The following is a 21,340-nucleotide window of genomic DNA, read 5'->3' on the forward strand; positions in this document are numbered from 1 at the left end:
TTTTTTTTTTCCTTCAGTTATATCTTGTCAGAACACAACCTTTCTTTATATTTTCTCAATCAAATTATCTGGTCATTCACATGCATCTCGCAGTCTCAGCACTGCTTTCAAGCCTCTTGAAACCGCCGAAAACACAGACAGTTCTCTGCTTTCCCGACTCTTATCAGCTTTTTTTCTGTTTCAGTTATATCTGGTCGGAGCATAAACTTTTTTCACAAATTCGCCAAACTGTTTGATCATTCACATATACTTCGCGGCTTTAGCGCTGCATTCAAACTTTACGAAACCGCCAACACAAACGGCTCTCTGCTTTCCCGACTCTTGTCAGCACATACCTCACTTCAAATGCCGCAATTTAGGATTTTATCTTGTATCTTTTGTTTAGCTTTTTAAATATATATTTTCTATATAATTATTTTGAAGGAAAAATAATTTTTTTTTTTATTTCATTGCCTGGATGGTGAGGAGCTTCACGATCACACCTCCATCCGTGCTCGCGTTAAGCCACGCCCCTCCATCGATCTCAAGGAGGCTTATACTCGTATTCCCATTCATCTGGCCTCCTGCCAATATCTCAGATTTAGAGTGGGGAATTTGCATTATCAATACAGAGTGCTGCCCTTTGGCCTGTCTTCATCTTCCAGAGTGTTCACCAAGTGCCTGGTAGTGGTAGCCGCAGCTCTCAGAAACCATGGTCTTCAGGTATTTCCCTATCTGGACGACTGGCTCAACATCTCAAGGGGTTATTGTAGCAACCCAACGGATTACGTGGTTCCTACAGAGTTTGGGATTCGAAATCAACTTTCCCAAATTCCAACTTCAACCCTCTCAGAATCTACAATTCATCGGAGCTGTTCTGGATACTATCCAACTCGGAGCATTCCTTCCACAACAACGTCTGGAAGTCCTCCTTCAACTCTGTCATACAGTGTCTTCCCGCTCCTCCATTTCAGCGAGACAGATGATGGTACTTCTGGGTCACATGGCCTCCACAGTACATGTGACTCCTTTTGCCAGACTTCACCTCAGAATTCCTCAGTGGACCCTGGCATCTCAGTGGATGCAGGTTTGTGACCCACTTTCTCGACACATTGTAGTCATTCCTTCATTGAGACAGTCTCTCCGCTGGTGGACGCTCTCCAGAGGCTTTAAACGCCAATCTCTCCAGAGGCTTTAAACGCCCCCTCATCAGAAGGTCTTCAACAGATTCCTCAACCTACACGATGGTCTCCGTACTCAAGGCCACTGGACCAGTACGGATCGTCAGTGTCACATCAATCTGTTGGAACTTAGAGTGATTTTCAAAACTCTCAAAGCTTTTCAACATCTTCTTCAAGATCAGGTAGTCTCATTCGGATGGACAACCAAGTCGCCATGTATTATATCACTGTTACGTACTTTCACTCTGAGACTTTGGTTCAGGAAGGCAATTGTTTGATAATTTTTATTGCAGTTGTTCTATTCCTTATTTACCATGGACCCCTTAGGAAGGCGTGTTGTCCGAAACATGGACCGTGTTAGGCCCCTAGGTTGGTAATAAGTTGTATAATCACTGCAATCCTCTTTTGGTATAATAAACATTGCCTGCATCTTGTACACAGTCTGCAGTTTCCCTTTTCTTTTTTGCTTTGCAAGTTATGGAAGTCACAATCTCACATAGTAACATAGTAGATGACGGCAGATAAAGACCCAAATGGTCCATCCAGTCTGCCCAATCTGATTCAATTTAAATTTTTTAAATTTTTTCTTCTTAGCTATTTCTGGCCAAAAATCCAAAGCTCTACCTGGTACTGTGCTTGGGTTCCAACTGCCGAAATCTCTGTCAAAACCTACTCCCCTTTTTCTGGAACCATATAGTAACACAACTTCTGTCTCATGTCCTGCATAGTGACATTAACCTATTCACAAGCTGATTTGGCTTCATAGAAACATAAAAATAGAAACATGATGGCAGATAAAAGGAATGGCTATGATCCGTGGTGCAATTTGAGTGAACTGCCTGCCTGCCCTCTTGTCAGGTAAAGGTCAGTGAAATTACAGGAATTGTTAAAACATGATTCCCAATTTTGAGGTAGAATATTGATATTTATTTTGCTCTTGTTCTCGTAAAGTATCAAATAAAAATGCATACACCTTTTGCAGAAGTACAAATGAATGGTAGAAAATCTGTTCACAAAATACTTGTAGAACAATAGCCATACAAATAGAGTGGAACCTTGGTTTATGAGCATAATTCGTTCCAGAAGCATGCTAGTAAACCAAATTTCTCATATATCAAAGCGAGTTTCTCCATAGAAAGTAAGGGAAACTCGCTTTGATTCTTTCCACCTCCTCCTCCTCCTTCCCCCCCCCGAGGCTACAGGCGCTGCTCCATCACCCCCCCCCCCCCCCAGTGAGAACCGCATCGCACCCCCGTGCTGGAAGCGGCATCCACTAGCCCACCCAAACAAGCTCCTTATCCCATCTGCTGTGTGCCGGTGCCTTTTAAGGAAAGATCCCGCTTCTTGCCTGGGCTGGGCCTTGAGCATCTGCACATACTCAAGGCCTTCTGGCTCTGCCTTCTGGGCTTGGAGAGAGAGAGAGGAATGAGGTAGAGATGCATGGGTAATAGAAGGATGAGAAGGAGAAATGTTTGATATAGTGATGAAAGACCAGAGGGACAGATTGAAGGGGATTTCAAAGGGGAGGAATGTTGGACATAGTGATTGAGGGAGAGATGTGGCATGGTATTGGAGAGGAGTAATAGAAGGAGAAGTAGGCATGGGGCTGGTGGGCAGTGGTGAAAAATGCTGCTTGTGATCTGGGGGATGAGAGAGGGAGAAATGTTGGATGTGGCAGTAGTGGGGATGGGAGAGATGCCTGGATCTCTCAAGACAAATGGACAGAGAGAGAGTGAAGGAATCTTGTTGACAATAGGGGTGGAGGAGAGAGGAAGAAAAGTTGGGCTCATGGAGGGACAGAGAGAGATGTTGGTTGGGGAAGGGAATAAGGTCCGAAGGAAAGGAAGCGTGCAGGAGGAAGAAAGTGTTGGATTCAGAGAGAGAGATGGGGAGGGAAGAAAGAAGGGAAGGAGAAATGTCACCCTCAGGGGAAGGAGGAGAGGGCATAGAGTAAAAAGTTGAACTCTTGGAGGGAGAGAGAGATGTTGGTTGGGGGAGGGAATGAGGACTGGAGTAGAGGAAGCGTGCAGAGATAGAAATGTTGGACTGGTGGAAAGGAGGGAGAAAAGTTGGATGTGACTGTAGAGGGTGTGGGAGAGATGCACCCTGGATATATATCCAGCTCTCTCTCTCTCGTGCTCTTTCTTTAATTTTGTGGTTACCATTATGTATTAATAAGATTATATTGTGTGTATATGAAAAATGGAGGGAAGCAATGGTATTACAATTAGCACTATTATTATAGGGGTGGAGTCAGGAGCGGAGCTTGGGCCTGGAGTACTTGGTTGATATTTATTAGATTTAGGGGGTACTTGGCTTGAAGAAGTTGAGAAACTATTTTAAATCACTGTTAAATGCTATTCTTTCAACCTCTTAAAGATCAATTCAAATGTATTTAATTTTTTGTTTTTCCTTTCTAAGATGAATTAAAAGTTGCAGCGCCAGTGTCTGTGCTGAAAGCCAACAAGGTGTGGGGTGTATTGAGAGGTAAAAACTCTATGTGCTATATATGAATAATGCAGCCATTTATGAACTAATATGTTGCTGCTGCATCATAAATAGAAATGCTGTGGTTATAGATTTTTCTGTAGGAAGCATTGTGCAAAGGATTAAAGCTCAGATCTGGTATATGACAGTATTTAGTAGCCACTAGCCCTGCTCCTGGCATGTATGTTGGTGTTCTGGGAATGTGGCATGGGCCCAAGTGGGAGCGTGTAAAGCTTGGGCCTGACCGCTGTGCTCCTGACTCGTGTGCTAGCTGCCGGGAAATGATACAGAGTCATCGAGGGAGGGATATACGCTGGACCACCAGGCTAGAAAAAGGTATGGCGGGGAACAACAACAGCAGCGTTGGGGGATTTGTTTTAAAAAGGTGGTGCGGCTGAAAGTTGCTGCGGCGCAGGGGGTTGCAATTGTATGGGGAGAAGGCGAGGCAGTGTTTAAAGGTGGTGCGGCTGAAAGGTGGTGCAGCTGCAGGGGTTGTGATGTGTGTTTTGCATTTGTACAGGGGGGGGGGAGCAGTGGGCAATGTTTAAAAAGCTGGTGCGCGGGGGATTAAAATATTGCCCCTTCGCTTCATAAGACGCACTGAGATTTCCACCCACTCTGGGGTGGAAAAAAGTGCATCTTATGGAGTGAAAAATACGGTATATGTAGGTTTATTGTAGAAAGGTTTGAGAACCCCTGCTTATAGTGTTAGGATTATCCAAGATCTCACCCTCCCAGGAATTAGTTAAGACATGCTGGTAAGATTCTCTGTCAGCTTCTCCATAGTTGAGTGCCCTTGTTTACAAAAGCAAACAAGAAAGTACAAAGGATGAGTGCTATTACTGGTTTGGAACTGGGACATTAAATTCTGTATTTTTTGCTCCATAAGAGACACTTTTTTCCCCAAAAAATTTAGTGGAAATAAGGGTGCGTTTTATGGAGCGTATACTCAAACCACTCCCCCCCACCCCCCAGTTACTTTTTTTTTAATGTTGGTGCCCTCCCTCGCTGGATGCGGCCGCCTCTCTAGCGGCAGAGCGGCGCACAAGGCTGCCTGCCTGGTCCCGCGTTGCTTCCGTTCTCACGGGAAATGGCACGGGACCAGGCAGGCAGCCTTGTGCGCTCTGCTGCTACAGAAGGAAAGAGGAGGTAGCTGAGTCAGCCAACCAGGCAGGCAGACTTGCACACCGCTCTCCCGCTGTAAAGGCAGCTGGAGACAGCAAGTCTTGCTACCCACACACTCCCCGCAGGATGGGCACAAGCAAAAGACATCGGATCCGGAAGCCGCTGGGAGTCCTGGCATGGCGGCACAGCCCTGAAGAGAGCGAGTGGCTACAGAAATAACAGCAGTGGCGGCTAGTTCCGGTCACCCATTTTCCTCCCTCCTATCCCCCATGGCAGTGCTGGGTGGCACATCCGGGTCTCAGCTGCCTCCACCACCGCTTCTCTTGACTCCTTTCGTGTTCGGGTGGGACATTGAGGAACGGGCCCGTCAAGCTGCGCCGGAGGAACTAAAGGTATGGGGGAGAGGTCAGAGGGGATATGGGGGAGGGCCTGCCTGCCTCGGGGTGGAGATGAGGAGTACAGGAGGAAGGAAATGACAATCCCAGCATAAGAACCAGGGCAATCAGGGGAGGGAAAGAGACAGCAAAGAAATGCTGAAGAAGGAGGGAGCATAGGGACAGGGACATGGAATAATGCTGGAAAGGGGAGGAATAAAGATACAGAGATGTGATACTTAATGGAAGGGGAGGAAATGGTACTCATGGATAATGAAGAAGATTAAAAAAAATTATGCACTTTGGGGGGCCCTGCCTGCCTGCTTGCTTGCCTCGTGGTGGGGGGCCCTGCCTGTCACTAGGCCACTAGGCCTGCCTGCCCTGTGCCCTGTCCTTGCCTACCACTAGACTACCAGAAGGGGGGACAGGGTGCAGAGCCTGGCAGAGAGACTTTGGTTCAGAATGGTGTTTTTTTTTCCTTGTTTTCCTCCTAAATCTAGGCTGCGTCTTATGGTCAGGTGTGACTTATGGGGCGAAAAATGTTATTTCCTTCATTGTCTGGTTGCAAATTGATCTTCCAGTGCAATAGAGATGGTTTGCTGAACCACAGGGTTGTCCATACCTTTCTCATGAGCATTCTGCAGAAGATGTCAATCACAGCTTTTCAGCTGTTCCGCCTTCTCCCCGGTTTCTGCTGCCCCCTTCAGTTCTTCCTTCTGCAGGTGAGCATGAAGGTGTTGTGCTGATATGTTCCCTTTCTTTATTTTGCAGTGTTTATCATATTTTGGTTGTTTGCAGTTTTTATGTGACTCAAGGAACTGCTGTGCCTTTTTGGAGAGGAGCAGACTTTGTAGTCTGCAGCTGGCAGATGAATTCCTTGGGGGACCTGTTCAGCCAGCCTGCTGAAGATTTGTGGAGTTTAGGATTACGGGCCCTCGGCATTTGCTCACTTCTTTGACTTGTCAGGAGCTTGAGCACAGGCTGCTGGGCATCAGTAGCATACTTTAGGGTGCTCCCGTTGCCAGCTGTGGTTTCGCCTCCTCTCCTCCTTTCGTCATGGCCTGGGGGGTAGAGGTTGCTAGTCAACTAAGGTCTGACTGACAGCCCAAAGATTTCAGTGTGGCAGCTGACTGGCAGCTTGAGACAGAAAATTCCTTCAGATCCAGCTACTTTTTCATAGAGCCGAAGCAGGCTGCAACACCTTTTCCCCAGCACATGATCTGGAGTATAGGCTGTATTAGCCTATGGGAAAATCAGGATGGGGAGGGGAGTGTCTGAAAAACTGTATTTTCACTGTTTTCTGCTGCTAGGGCTTTGTCCCCCACCCCCTCTAAAATCCTATTATTTTGCTGTTTTTGGTCAGCCCTGAAGCATATTTAAGCCATTTTTTTGTGGCAAAATGCTACTGTAGTGGCCATCTTAGATTTCCCAATTTTTTTCTAAGATAGCATAACATAAAATATTTATTTCTGTATCGCAGATACCTTGTGGTTTACGGTGTACAAAAGAATAAAACTAAACAATAACAGTGAATTATATTTAGATCAATTGCAGTAACACAGCATAATCTACAAATACTTGATAAATAACTTTTTTCTAAAATGCATAGAAATCATAGACCATGTAATCAGTGGCCCAAATTCAGAATCCCAGTGAGCAGCTTGGTACAATAGTTGTCGGTTTATGAATCTTGTTTGTGAACAATTTTTAATTGCAGGAAACTTAAAAAATGATAAGTTATGCAAAATGATTCATCAGATATCTTGATAATAAACCATACAATGCTTTATAAATGAAGCATCCAAACCTAAATAAAGCTCTACCCTCTACTGGATTCCAGTGCAGTTTTTGATATAGGGGAAAACACGGTCAGATTTCTTCAAGTTAAAAATCAGTCAGACAGCTGTGTTCTAAATACATACTTTTTGAAGAAGGGATTTCTGTCCTGCCAGATAAATAATATTATAATAATCTAAAAGACCCAGAACTAATGATTGAACAAGCAATTGAAAAGGGATTCTTTCAAAATACAATCTAATTGATCTCGGTTTCCACAACATAAGAAACCCTTTTTGTACAACGTGGTTAACTTGCGACGACAGATAACTTTTTGTCAACATATACCCCCAAAATTTGTTTTTGCCTCAAAAATGGTAGGGATGGAGTTCTCAGACATAAATCCCTATATCATACATTTTTTGTGCTGGATGAGCTGCTGAAGAGTTGTGATGTGATGTACCACATGTCATGTGACATGGAATGGAGGGGCTGGAGCTTTGGGCTTAGCCCCTTCACAGGCCTCTAGGGATGGAGAATGATAGACTATTCCTTCAGGGGGATTGAAACACCTTCTAGAACCCTGGGACAACAGCTTTGCTCGCCATAAGGGCTTAGATGCTTCGCAGCCCAAGAAAAGGCATTTACTCCACCCTAAGGGGCAAGGAGACTTGCCCTCTCGGGCCTTTACCCCAGAGTTCATTAATTTCCTCTGGCAGGCTTATGCACAAGGCAGAAATCTGCCAGTCAGATCTGCAGGCAAGTGGATCAGTGTGCAGTCCTTGCTGGAGACTGAGTGCTTCCTCCCTGAAGGTGGAGGCTATGCTGGACTATGATGGTCCATTGGACAGGGACTCGGGGATAAAGGGTCGGATTTGATCCCTGATGGAAGAAACAGCCTCCTGTTCCGAGGACTGAAGGTATCGGCTACAGATGAGGAGAGAATCCCTCTATTCACCGACTTTAAATCCTCTGCTTTACTGGGGATCATTATAGAGTCCTTTCGAGAACTTAAGATAGACCCTCTACAAACCCCATCCACTCAGTGTTCTATTCTGAGTGGGGTCTGGGCTCAACCCACTTTTCTGTGACACCTGGACATGAGAAGCAAAGTCAGTGTCCTGGGATACCCCTAAAGGCTCCCTGAGAGTAGCTAAAGCCATGGCTAAACTGTATCCCATGGATCAGGAATTCCAGCATACATTTGTTATGTCAAAAGTGTAGTCCTGGTAACCCAGGTGACCAAATACACTTCCCTACCAAGCAAAGGCAGCCCTCAAGCCGCTTCTTTAAAGATTGGAGGTTTCAAGTTTATTTATAATTTCTTATACCGCCTAATCAGACTTCTAGGCGGTGTACAATAAAAGTGCCATAAAATCAAGCTAAAAATTAGTAATACTAAACAATACCAGGGTATATTAGTTCAACAAAAACATGACATACAGACTTACTTCAAACAAATGGGAAAATGGGCAAGAACTACAATCTTTGGAGAAAAGAACACAGAGGAGGGAAAAAAACAATAGGTGGGGGTAAAAAATAGGCAAGCATTATGTAGTCCTTAAAAGGACAATTATTGTCCAAATGCCTCCTGGAACAAGAAGGTTTTTAACTTGGATTTAAATTGGTTTAGTGCAGACTCTTTGCGTAAGAAATTGGGTAACGAGTTCTAAAGGGAGGGTGTGGTGACAGCGAAATTATTAGATCTCAATGTGTTGATTAACTTTAAAGATGGTATGGTAAGAAGATTCTGAGACATGAAACGAAGAAATTTAGATGGACTATAAGGGATTAAAAGTCTGTCAATGAACTCTGGCTGGTTATTGAAACGGATTTTAAAGGTTAAAAGTAAGATTTTGTATCTGATTCTGTGTTCAACAGGTAACCAGTGTGCTTTGAATAAAAGAGGTGAAACACGATCATATTTTTTTGCATTTAATAGCGGTATTCTATACAATTTGAAGGCGTTGTATTTCCTTTTTTGTTATACCCTTATAAAGGGCATTACAGTAATCTATACACGAGATCACAAGAGTGGATCAAGGTGTTTAAGGAAGCAGGTTCAAGTAGTTTTAAAAGAGAATGGATCATTCTTAAACGATGAAAACATTTCTGCACGACTGTACTAATACGATTGTTGTATAAAAATTTATTGTCAAAGGTGACTCCTAGCAACATCAAAGTGGCCACAGTTTTAATTGGTAAAGACTCAAGTTTTAAGGGGGCCTGTAAAGTTAGTCCATCTTTGCAGCGAAAGATCATTAATTTCGATTTGTTGATATTAAGGGACTAACTATGGTTTAATTTTTTCCAATTTCTGGTTAATGGATGCTACTTCCTCTGGGTCATTAAGATTGATTGAATGAATTAACTGCACACCGTCTGCATAAGCAAACGTAGTGAAGCCAATAGAATGACCCAGAGTTAAAAGGGGGGACATGAATATATTAAAAAGCAATGGTGATAGAATAGAACCTTGTGGTATACCATGCTTAAGTGTGAAAGACTCAGATGATGTTCCGTTAAAGATTACCTTTGATGATCTTTCTGAGAAAAAAGAAATGAACCAGTCCATAACCTGTCCCGTTATTCCAACTTCATGAAGACGTGTTAAATAGCAGGTTATGGTCAATGGTGCCAAATGCAGAAGAGAAATCTAAGGAGATAAGAAGAACTGACTGGTTGTGGTCGAGATGGTAAAGTGTTTTTGTAGTTAGGCCTATAAGTGAGAGTTCAGTAGTGTGGTGTTGGCGAAAGCCGGTTTGATTTGGATGTAAAGCCTTTGTGTTTTCGATGAAGTCTGAAACTTGGTAAAAGACAATTGTTTCAGTGAGTTTAGCCAGAAAAGGTAAATTAGCTATAGGCCGTAATTTGAAATTTCTTGGATACTAGTTTTATGGTCCTTGATAATTGGGTAAATGATTGCTTGTTTCCAGGTTTTGGGTAGGGATCCTATGGTTAAACTAGATCTAACCAAGTCAGTGATGTATGGACCAAAAATAGAAAAGAATTGTTTCAAGAAGAAAGGTGAAATAATTTCTGTATGGGTCCCTTTTATATTTAGGGCTCCTTTTACAAAGGTGCGCTAGCGGTTTTAGCGCACACTAGCCGCTACCGCCTCCTTTTAAGCAGGCGGTAGTTTTTCAGCTAGTGAATGCTATAGCATGCGCTAAAAATGTGCGTGCGCTAAAAACGCTAGCGCACCTTCGTAAAAGGAGTCGTTATTGTGTTAAGGCATCTTTGAATATCCTGCAAGGTCGGAAGAGTAAACCGAGAGCATTTAGAGTAAGATAGATTTGTTGAAGCATTTGTATCAGTAAGATCTTTAGGACTGAGAGGAATACCGTATTTTCACGCAAATAACACGCACCCGTATAAAACGCGCACACGTGTATAGCGCGCAGAAATCACGATGATAAGCACAAAAACTTTGGTATAACGCGCTCACGATTATACCGCGCATGCTGCCCGACTCTCCGTTCACCCCCCTGACTTCCGTGCACTGCCCCGCCTCTCCGTGCGCTGTCCCGACTCTCCGTTCACCCCCCCTGACTTCCGTGCACTGCCCCGCCTCTCCGTGCGCTGTCCCGACTCTCCGTTCACCCCCCCCTGACTTCCGTGCACTGCCCTGACTTTCCGTGCGCTGTCCCGACTCTCCGTTCACCCCCCCTGACTTCCGTGCACTGCCCCGCCTTTCCGTGCGCTGTCCCGACTCTCCGTTCACCCCCCCCTGACTTCCGTGCACTGCCCCGCCTCTCCGTGCGCTGTCCCGACTCTCCGTTCACCCCCCCCTGACTTCCATGCACTGCCCTGACTTTCCGTGCGCTGTCCCGACTCTCCCTTCACCCCCCCTGACTTCCGTGCACTGCCCTGACTTTCCGTGCGCTGTCCCGACTCTCCGTTCACCCCCCTGCCTTCCGTGCCCTGCCCCGCCTCTCCGTGCGCTGTCCCGACTCTCCGTTCACCCCCCCCCCCCGACGTCCGATTCATCTCCCCCCCCCCCCCGGCAGGACCATTCGCACCCCCACCCCGAAGGACCGCCGACTCCCCGACAATATCGGGCCAGGAGGGAGCCCAAACCCTCCTGGCCAGGGCGACCCCCTACCCCCACCTCGCACTACATTACGGGCAGGAGGGATCCCAGGCCCTCCTGCCCTCGACGCAAACCCCCCTCCCCCCCAACGACCGCCCCCCCCAAGAACCTCCGACCGCCCCCCCAGCCGACCCGCGACCCCCCTGGCGACCCCCACGACCCCCCACCCCCCTTCCCCGTACCTTTGGTAGTTGGCCGGACAGACGGGAGCCAAACCCGCCTGTCCGGCAGGCAGCCAACGAAGGAATGAGGCCGGATTGGCCCATCCGTCCTAAAGCTCCGCCTACTGGTGGGGCCTAAGGCGCGTGGGCCAATCAGAATAGGCCCTGGAGCCTTAGGTCCCACCTGGGGGCGCGGCCTGAGGCACATGGGCCCAACCCGACCATGTGCCTCAGGCCGCGCCCCCAGGTGGGACCTAAGGCTCCAGGGCCTATTCTGATTGGCCCACGCGCCTTAGGCCCCACCAGTAGGCGGAGCTTTAGGACGGATGGGTCAATCCGGCCTCATTCCTTCGTTGGCTGCTTGCCGGACAGGCGGGTTTGGCTCCCGTCTGTCCGGCCAACTTCCAAAGGTACGGGGAAGGGGGGTGGGGGGGTCGTGGGGGTCTGCCAGGGGGGTCGCGGTTCGGCTGGGGGGGCGGTCGGAGGTTCTTGGGGGGGGGACGGTCGTTGGGGGGGAGGGGGGTTTGCGTCGAGGGCAGGAGGGCCTGGGATCCCTCCTGCCCGTAATGTAGTGCGGGGTGGGGTTAGGGGGTCGCCGTGGCCAGGAGGGTTTGGGCTCCCTTCTGGCCCGATATTGTCGGGAAGTCGGCGGTCCTTCGGGGTGGGGGTGCGAGTGGTCCTGCCGGGGGGGGGGATGTATCGGACGTCGGGGAGTCGGCCGGGCAAGAGGGCTTGGGCTCCCTCTTGCTCCGATCGTGGATGCGGGTGCGGGTGGGAGCGCGTGCGAGTGGTCGTTCGGGGTGGGGGTGCGAGTGGTCCTGCTGGGGGGGTGAATCGGGCGTCGGGCGGGGTGGGAACTATGTTTTAAAACTTTCGTATACCGCGCTCACGCATATAACGCGCGAGGGGTATGCGCGGTAGGTAAAAACGCGTATAACGCGCGCGTTATATGCGTGAAAATACGGTAAGTTTATTGTCATTAAGACCTGTCTGCATAAAAGAATCTCTAATTTTTTGCACTTTGTAGATGAAATGGGTAGCAAGAGACTGGGCTGATGGAATTTGGTTGCTCCTAGTTGTTTCTTTTTTCTTTGCTGTAAGAGACTTAACTATTGCATATAATGTAGAGGTATTTTTGGCCTTGTTAATTTGTTTGGAGTTTGTTTGTTTTGTTCTGTTAAATTTCGGACTTATAGTATGCGGCATGTTCCTTAAACTTATTGAGATTAGTGAATGTTTTATTATGCCTCCATTTTCGCTCAAGGGAGCGCAGTTGTATTTTGATCAGAGTATATTTTTTTCAATACCTTTGGATACTTTATTGATGGATTTCTTAGTGTTGTCACTAAGTGAGATAGAGGAATATATCATCGGCGTAGGATAGTAGGTATTCCCCCTTGGTGAATGTGAGGTTATCCAGGGTGCTCATAAAAATTTTGAAGACTGCTGGTGAGAGTGTATTTTTTACATTCATTGTAATGCTTGTTAATGTTTTTACTACATTACTGTGTGGGCAGTGATTGTTTTAAAATTTTGAGCAGATCAGACACTTGGTGTCGGAGGATTCCCCATATCACTCCTTCTACCTTCTTCTATAGGGCTGTTGCCAGCTTTGATATGAACTGAAGGGAGCACCAGAGAAACATAGAAACATGATGGTAGATAAAGGCCAAATAGCCCATCCAGTCTGCCCATCCACAGTAACCATTCTCTCTTCCTCTCTCTGAGATCCCACGTGCCTATCCCACACTTTCTTGAAATTAGACAGTCTCTGTCTCCACTACCTCTACCGGGAGACTGTTCCACACATCTACCACCCTTTCTGTAAAAAAGTATTTCCTTAGATTACTTCTGAACCTATCACCTCTTAACTTCATCCTATGCCCTTTCATTCCAGAGCTTCCTTTCAAATAAGAGACTCGACTCGTGCACATTTACATCACGTAAGTATTTAAACGTCTTTATCATATCTGCCCTTTCTGCCAAAGTATATATAGTGAGATCTTTAAGTCTGTCCCTATATGCCTTATGACAAAGACCATGCACCATTTTAGTAGCCTTTCTCTGGACCGACTCCATCCTTTTTATATCGTTTGAAAGTGCGGCCTCCAGAATTGTACACAATATTCTAAATGAGGTCTCACCAGAGTTTTATACAGGGGTATCAATACCTCTCCGTATGTACCCTAGCATCCTAGCTTTCGCTGTCACCTTTTCAACCTGTTTGGCCACCTTAAGATCATTATATTACATTACATTAGTGTCTTCTATCTCGCCAATACCTTTCAGTTCCAGGCAGTTTACAACAAGAATTGGCCTGGGCATTCCCAGGGAGATTACAAGGTTGATTTATATAGTATGCGTCAGAATCTGAGAAGGGTTGATACGGTTTGGTTAGATATTTGACAAATTTCTTGAATAGTATAGTTTTCAGTTCTTTCCTGAATGTTTTGTAGCTGGGCATCATGGTCAGCAGGTTTGAGAGTTGGCGGTCTAGTCTTGCTGCTCTGATGGCTAGTAGACCGTTATATAATTTTTTTGCTTTGCATGCCTTTGATTGGGGTGGGTAAAGTGTGCTTGAGTTCTCCTTGGTCTGGATGTGGTGTTCCTGATTAGGCGGTTGTTCAGATAGTTTGGTCTATTTCCATTTAAGGCTTCGCCAGGTCTTTCTTCATCACATATAATCACACCCAAGTCGTACACATAAGTTCTTCACCCCCTAAACTGTACCGTTCCCTTGGGTTTTTGCAGCCCAAATGCATGGCCTTGCATTTCTTAGCATTAAATTTTAGCTGCCAAATTTCAAACCATTCTTAAAGCTTCGCCAGATCTTTCTTCATGTTATTCACACCATCCTGATTGTCTACTCTAGTGTAGATTTTGGTATCATCCGCAAAGAGGCAATTCTTACCCAACAACACTACAGCAATATCGTTAGGAGGAAGAGCTGAAAAGCTGTGATTGACATAACATAACATCATACTTCTTAACCACGTAACCATGAGTTCTACGCAGTTTATAAAAGATTATAAACTAAAAACAATTTAAGTATGACAAAAAAATTATTTGACAAAGTATTTTGAAAAAAAGATAAAGTTTTCAGTTGAGCTCTGAAATATTTATAAGAGCAAGCTTCAAACAATAACAATCGAAATTCTGTCATGTGAAGCTACTTGGAATGCTAAAGTATGGTCCAGAAATTTCTTACTTATACAGCCCTGTACTGACGGGAAGATCAATAGGGCATGAGACTTTCTACTATTTTTATACGATGCTAGAGAGAATCTATTAACCATATAAGACAGAGCGGTACCATACATATCCTTATAGCAAAAGCAACCAAACTGCAGGCATGGACAACACTATGGTTCAGTATATCATGCTTATCTACTGGAAAAGATATTATCAAAGTAAGAATCTAATCTTTTTATACATATATGTTGAGGACGAATTGAAACCAGACTGGGTGAGAACCCCCACCTAGACTCCTTTTACCCTCTTAGTTCCCTTCTATTAGTTTTGGCCTTTATGCTACGTGGAGCTATCCCTAGTTGGTTCCAAGTTCACAGAGTGATCAGATTGTGATTAGAGCTGAAAGTACTTCAGAACTACAGGTCTCAAACGGCTTTTCTCTAATGTCATGTCAGAATAGAGTCATTGCAAGAGAATTCCCCATAGAAGTTAAAGGAGTCTTTACCAGAAACTAGACAGAAGTGAGTGTTTTTGAGTCCTTCCTAAAAAGACTTCTGTAAATATAGTACACTTCCCCTTCCCTATTCGCGGTTTCGATGTTCGTGATTTCAATTATCTGCGGTTTTCCCCCCAGCCCCCCCCCCCCGAAAATCACTCATTGAAAAAACCCCAGGATTTGGAGGGAGGTGTTCAGAGGCGGCGGCAGGGGGTGGGGGGGAGGGGAGACGATCAGAGCATGGACCTTACCTGGTGGTCTAGCGGTGACGCGGGACAGGAACAATCTTCCTACACTCCTGCCCCGTGCAGAGCCGTGCTGCTGAGTTCCCGTGGTCTTCCCTGTTGTAGTCTCGTGAGACCACGGGAACTCAGCAGCACGGCTCTGCACGGGGCAGGAGTGTAGGAAGATCGCTCCTGCCCCACATCACCACTAGACCACCAGGTAAGGTCCGGGGGTGGGTCAGAGCTGTCCAAAACGTATTCACAATTTTTCCCTATTCGCAGGCCGGCTTTGCCCGTAATCCCCGCCAATAGGGAGGGAGAAGTGTAATGAGCTATCTAGCCTGTTGCTTGTGTTAACTGCTTTTGGATTATATCTAATCCATTTTATTATCTCATTCAAGCTTTACAAATTTACCAGCAATTAAGATTTTTATTTGCATTTCTTTTATAGGATTGGAGACTTTCAGCCAGCTGGTCTATGAGGGTGATTGTGGAACAGTACGTATTTCTGAGCTAGCTTTTGATTAATAAACCTGCGTATCATTGGTGATCTTAGTCCACTTTGAAATAGACTTCATGCTATAGGAAGACACAGTACAGATTTCCTTCATTTTGATGCTCCTCTTCGGAGGGCTTCTGAGTTATTGCCATATTAACTTGCAGAGAACATAAATGGTCATTTTTTTTTTTTTTTTAATTTATGCTTTTACAATTTACAAATAAATCAATACTTGAAAGGAAATATAACAATCCAATAGGGAAAACAAGTACTAATTATATAATAATATAATAATAACACATATTGACTATGGCTAAAGTCCACAATTTGAAGGGAGAAGGAATCAATCACTTCCAAGGGTAGTTGGATATAAGAAATAAAAAAAAAAAACTAAATTAATCAAATAACAGAGTACAGTTGGAGTTATTTAACTAATGGCCTGCTTGGCTGATTCCATGGAGGTGTCTGGAATTCTTGTGGTTACTTTACCTTCAAGAAAAAACTGCAATTGATCGGGTTCATAAAAGATTACTCTGGTAGGTAATGCAGCATTTACAGGGGAAACGTAATTGAAAGGTTGCCCCTAGACTCAAAACAGACTGACGACAAGCCAAAAACTTCTTACGTCTGGCTTGTGTCCACTTAGATACATCAGGAAATATAGAAATTTTGAATCCATGAAATTCCACCTTGTCAGTCCTATAGAATAGACGAAGGATTGCTTCTTTATCTTGAAGAAAAACAAAAGTTACCAATAAAGTAGCTCTAGTCATTATTTCTTCTTGAGATATCTCCAGCATACCAGTGAGATCCAATTCTCCTGGTACTGCGTTCTCTTTGTCTTTATCCTCCTTTGGTAAATTTAGATAATATATCTTTTGTAATGGTGGCATATTATTTTCAGGAAATTTCAAAACTGTATTTAGAAAAGACTGAAATAATTCCCTACGAGATTGAAATTTGGAAACAGGAAAGTTTAAAAGTCTCAAGTTCAAATTCCTATTAGCGTTTTCCAAATTTTCAATTTTCCTAGCAAGTAAAGCTTTATCCTTAAGTTGTAAATTAGTAATAATCTTCTCATCTGCCACAGATTTCTCCAATTTGTCCATTCTAAGAGACTGTTACTGGAGTTTCTCTTCAAAAGTTTTAAATTTACTATTAGAATTTTGTGTAGAAAGAACAATCTGGGAGCATACCTTATGTAAAGTCTCCATAGCGCTCCATAATGCCTCCATGTCAATCACCGCTGGTTTATCAGGGGAGCAGGGGTAGCTATTCCGGGGGACTCCTCCATGGGATCCATCTCCACCTTCCCCGCTTCCCGCTGACTTTCAGGTCCTCTGGTTTCCAATGCTGATTGTAAGGAAGTCAGCAAGCTGTGGTTTCCATCCGGAGTCAGGGGTGAGACCTGCAGCGTCGCCGGAGAATCAATTCCGGCGCTTCCTGTGCGTCTGAGGGCGTCCCCAACATCAACCCGGGACGTGGGGGAACTCCAGGCCCGAATGGGCTAAGCAAAACATTGCCTTCCAAGACCGAGGTCTGCCCTCCTCGGTCAACGGATGCGCCCACTCCAACTGGGACAGCATATGATGTTATAGCTGCTTGCCGAGTCAGTGAAGTGGAAGAGGAGGCAGGAAGTACACTCCTCTGCTTACCCCTGCGCTTAGGCATATCAGGTAAATCTCTGAGGAAAAAAGGTTGAGAAAATTGCCAAACGGAGCAGGAGCCACTTGATAGCTCGACTCACTCCGACGCCATCTTGGTTCCTTCTCTGATAAATGGTCATATTTTGACATGAATGGCAATATTCACACAAAATAATTAAAAAATCGATTATGCTTTTATTTGCAGATATTTAAATTTTTCTGTTTCTCCTTGCTTATTTTTTGGAAATAGGGGAGATTCTGTTTAGCGTAATGGTATTTAATGGTATGCCTCCTTGATTTTCATTTTCCTCCTACCTTCCGAATCTGGCTAAACAAAATATAAATGCAGTAAACCGACTGATATGGTTTCCTGCCCCTTGCTCCATACCTTGAAATATTCCCCCTGTGTACATTTATTTTATTTATTTATTTTTTTTTTGACACACAGGAACAAAATAAACTTTGTTCCTGCATATTTCTTATGGGAAAGGCTTGAGGTCCAAATTGCCTTTCATTGCCTCCTTGTGTTTCCATTTAACATTCCTGTTGGCCCAAATTGTGTTCTTGCTGCATGTTAAAGCATGTTAAAGTTCTCAAGGGTGACGGGGCCTGACCCTGAAACCCCCAAACAGATTGGCGAGGCTTGTATTCAGTCTGGGAGCATCATGGGTCCCCTTACAGTGTACCTACCTCCAAGAGCACTGGTAGGAGGAGCCATGACTTAGAGGCATAAAATTCCTTGTTGTCAGCATGGAAAGATGGAGCTGAAAGAGCTGTGCAAAAGAAATTGTCCTGGTTCTTGCCTTATATTTAAAGCAAACTCTGAAAGTTTGTCCAGCCTTTTCGCTCTCTTGACACTTGTTAATCTTGTGCACTTAACCCTTATGTTGACAAATTTCAGCTGGCTACTATATTGCATGCGAGTTATGCCCTGTGTACCTCAATCTAGAGGTGCACATTGAGATGATAATAATAATAATAGCTTTATTTATATCCCGTCATACCTTTCAGTTCAAGACGGTTTACAACAAGAGAGGCTGCAGGAATGCAGCGAAGTTGCATCAAGAGCATGAAGTAGGAGTAAACAAACAGGCGTGTAACATGATTATATGTATCAGAAGGCAGGAGCATGCAAGTAGACATAGAGGGAATCTGTTAGAACTATGCCAATACCATTCTCCATTGTAGAAATCTGTATTGTGATGTCATGAAGTTCATTTCTAGTTCATGCACTATTTGGACACAGCTCTCAGATTCTAGATTAACATGTAAAGACTTAAAAATAAGCCCCAATACTTGATTCCTCTTGCAGTGCGAGGATCATTGTCTTACTAGTGGTATGCCTAGGAGATAGACTTTTGTGGGTTTGATTGTGTTTTTATTTTGTAATATATCTAAGTGGTAGGGAGGCTATAAATGGGTAAAATAAATAAACTTAATTACTCCAGCACAAGTCTCCAATATATAGGATCTGAAGTGAATGGTCTGTCACTAATCCATTTAATTTGCATAATTCTTTGATTAAACACTAGCTCTTCATCAACAAGACTGAGATCATAGACTTCCCCAGATTTTCCTACAGAGGAATCTTACTGGATACATCTAGACACTACATTCCACTGAAAACCATTTTTATGAACCTGGTAAGTAAGCCTGGTTGTGGCTGATCCCTTTCTGACCTGGAGCTTTGAAAAGATCCTGTTTGCTGCTTTGTATGTTGGTGAGAAGATGTAGTGCTATGTGATTACATGCCTTGTATGTGTGTGTTGGATGAGCCATCTTGCCTCTGCCTCCATGAAAAGTATAATTTCATATTGTTTGTTGTTGAATTTCTTTGTAAGAAGTATGAAAGAATGAAAAATGACTTAACTACACTGGAACTCAAGGGAACAAGACTAAAAAGTCTGGGTCTCTTCTGTCTAGCATCAGTAGTGTTGCTGTAATCGGTTTTGCATTCAAATATTAGTGGTTTTGCTTTGGTCAATCTGAAAGTTATTCAAAAGCTGTTTTGTTTTTTTGAGTATAACTTTTTTTTTTTTTTTTTAATACCTGCACTAAAAACCAAGTTTATTTTAGCTTTAACTCTCAATGTAGCATGTCCATAGCATCTATGGAAAGCAAGGAGAGCGGGTGCAACCCGGGGAGGGGCCTAAGGCCTTGATTGGCTCAGGCGCCTGAGCCAATTAGGTCCTTAGGCCCCTCCCAGTGCATCCCAGGAAGCACCAAAAAGGGAAAGGCCCGCCATTTTGAAGAGGCGGGCCTGCAGGCAGGAGGGACTGGGCATCCCTCCTGCTGTCGTCTTCTTTATAAGGTATGGGGGTGAGGCGGGGGGGGGAGCCGAGTGGCAAAAGCAGGAGGGAGTGGGTATCTCTCCTGCTAAGGATCTTTGTGGGGGGGGAAGGGTTCAGAAGTGTGGGGGAGTCTGGGTCACATGATTTTTATAGGAGAGGGGGGTGTCAGGAGTGTGTTGGGTTCCAGGTAGCCGAGGCAGGAGGGAGGGTGCATACCTCTTGCCTCTAATATATTTTTTTGTTGTTGTTAAAGGGGGAGAGGGCATCACAAGCTTTATTTTTATTTTTTGATGGGGGACAGATATTGTGCATGTGTTCATGCAATTCAATATGAACTCTGCTTTTGATCTGGTAGACCATGGGAAATTGCTACAATGCCTAGACGCTATTGGTATCAGGGATGAGGTGTTGAACTGATTTCAAAGCTTCCTTACCTCCCGCACCTATCAGGTACGTTTCAATTACGATCTTTCCGATATCTGGAGGAACTCATCCGGTGTACCACAAGGGTCACCGCTATCCCCACTGCTTTTCAATGTCTACGTGTCCTCACTGGATGTGCAATTGACACAACTGGGAAAAAAACTATTCAGTTATGCAGATGATTTCACGATTATCATCCCATTTGCTAACTCTATCTCGGAAACCATTCCCAAGGCATCAGAAGCCATAAATGTGATGGAACAATGGATGACAGATTTCAAGCTCAAACTCAACCCAGAAAAAAAAAATTCTTTGTTGCCTCTCCTCACCCGCTTGACACCAAAACCCCACTATGCATCAATGAACTTAGTTACCCTATTCAGTCCACCATGAAGATATTGGGTGTAACTCTAGACCCTGTCCATGAAAGACCAGGTAGACTCCTTAATCAGAAAGGGTTTCTTCACTCTCTGGAAACTTAGATCCGTCAAATCATATTTCGATACGTCAGCATTCAGAATCCTAGTGCAATCCCTCGTACTAAGTCAGCTTGACTACTGCAACATCGCCTACTTAGCAATCTCCCAAAAGAACATGCAACGTCTTCAAATAATGCAAAATGCAGCGGTCAGACTTATCTTCAGGCTAAAGAAATTCGATCATGTAACACCCTACTACCGGCAGTTGCACTGACTGCCGATGGAAGCACGCGTAAAGTTTAAATTTGCCTGCCTCTGTTTTAAAGTACTATATGGACTAGCCCCCAAATACATATCGGACCTTTTCTGCTTCTCTACCAACAAATGCAAGAGAAGCACACATTCAAACTTCGTTTCCCCTCCAGTTAGAGGTTGCAAACTGAAAAAACACCACGAACACCTTCTCTCACACTGGGCGGCCCTATGGGGTAAAGACCTAGAGCAATTGCTCTCGCCCACTACTTACGAAGAATTTAGGAAGCGTCTAAAAACATACCTGTTCCTGAAATACCTAGACAATTGACCTGTTCTCCCCCTTACTCACTCACTCTTTCCGCTCTCAAGTCCAATTATTCTGTACCTTCTCTAATCTTTTGTAAACCACATAGAACTTCAGGGTATTGCGATATATAAACTGTTTATTACACATACAACATCTGTTCCCATTAAAAAAAAAAGAAAATATGGCAAACCTGTCTAGATCTGTACAGTAATTACTGGTCCTTAATAGCTAGGTTTAGTGCATGCCTTATTGATGATAGGCCATTGATCGGAGTGCTTAATACTAATGAAGTTATTTGCATAGGAGAGTCATAGAATGTACGAACACACAGAAAAGCTATTCAGTGAGCCATTGTGTACATTGGTCAGCAAATTAGGTTGAAGCTAAATCAGTTCAAACTGGTTTAGCGACG

General features: G+C 44.4%; 1 protein-coding gene across 1 annotated transcript in view; it reads left to right on the forward strand.

Annotated features, from left to right (window-relative positions):
• The window catches only part of HEXB (hexosaminidase subunit beta), a 202,616-nt gene that overhangs the window by 32,057 nt on the left and 149,219 nt on the right, over positions 1 to 21,340 (forward strand). The window contains 3 exon segments of the mRNA XM_033929284.1: positions 3,582 to 3,647; positions 15,540 to 15,586; positions 18,766 to 18,876. Of these exon segments, the coding sequence (XP_033785175.1) occupies positions 3,582 to 3,647; positions 15,540 to 15,586; positions 18,766 to 18,876 (224 nt within the window).

Source organism: Geotrypetes seraphini, chromosome 1 (assembly GCF_902459505.1).
Source record: "Geotrypetes seraphini chromosome 1, aGeoSer1.1, whole genome shotgun sequence".
Taxonomy (NCBI): Eukaryota; Metazoa; Chordata; class Amphibia; order Gymnophiona; family Dermophiidae; genus Geotrypetes; species Geotrypetes seraphini.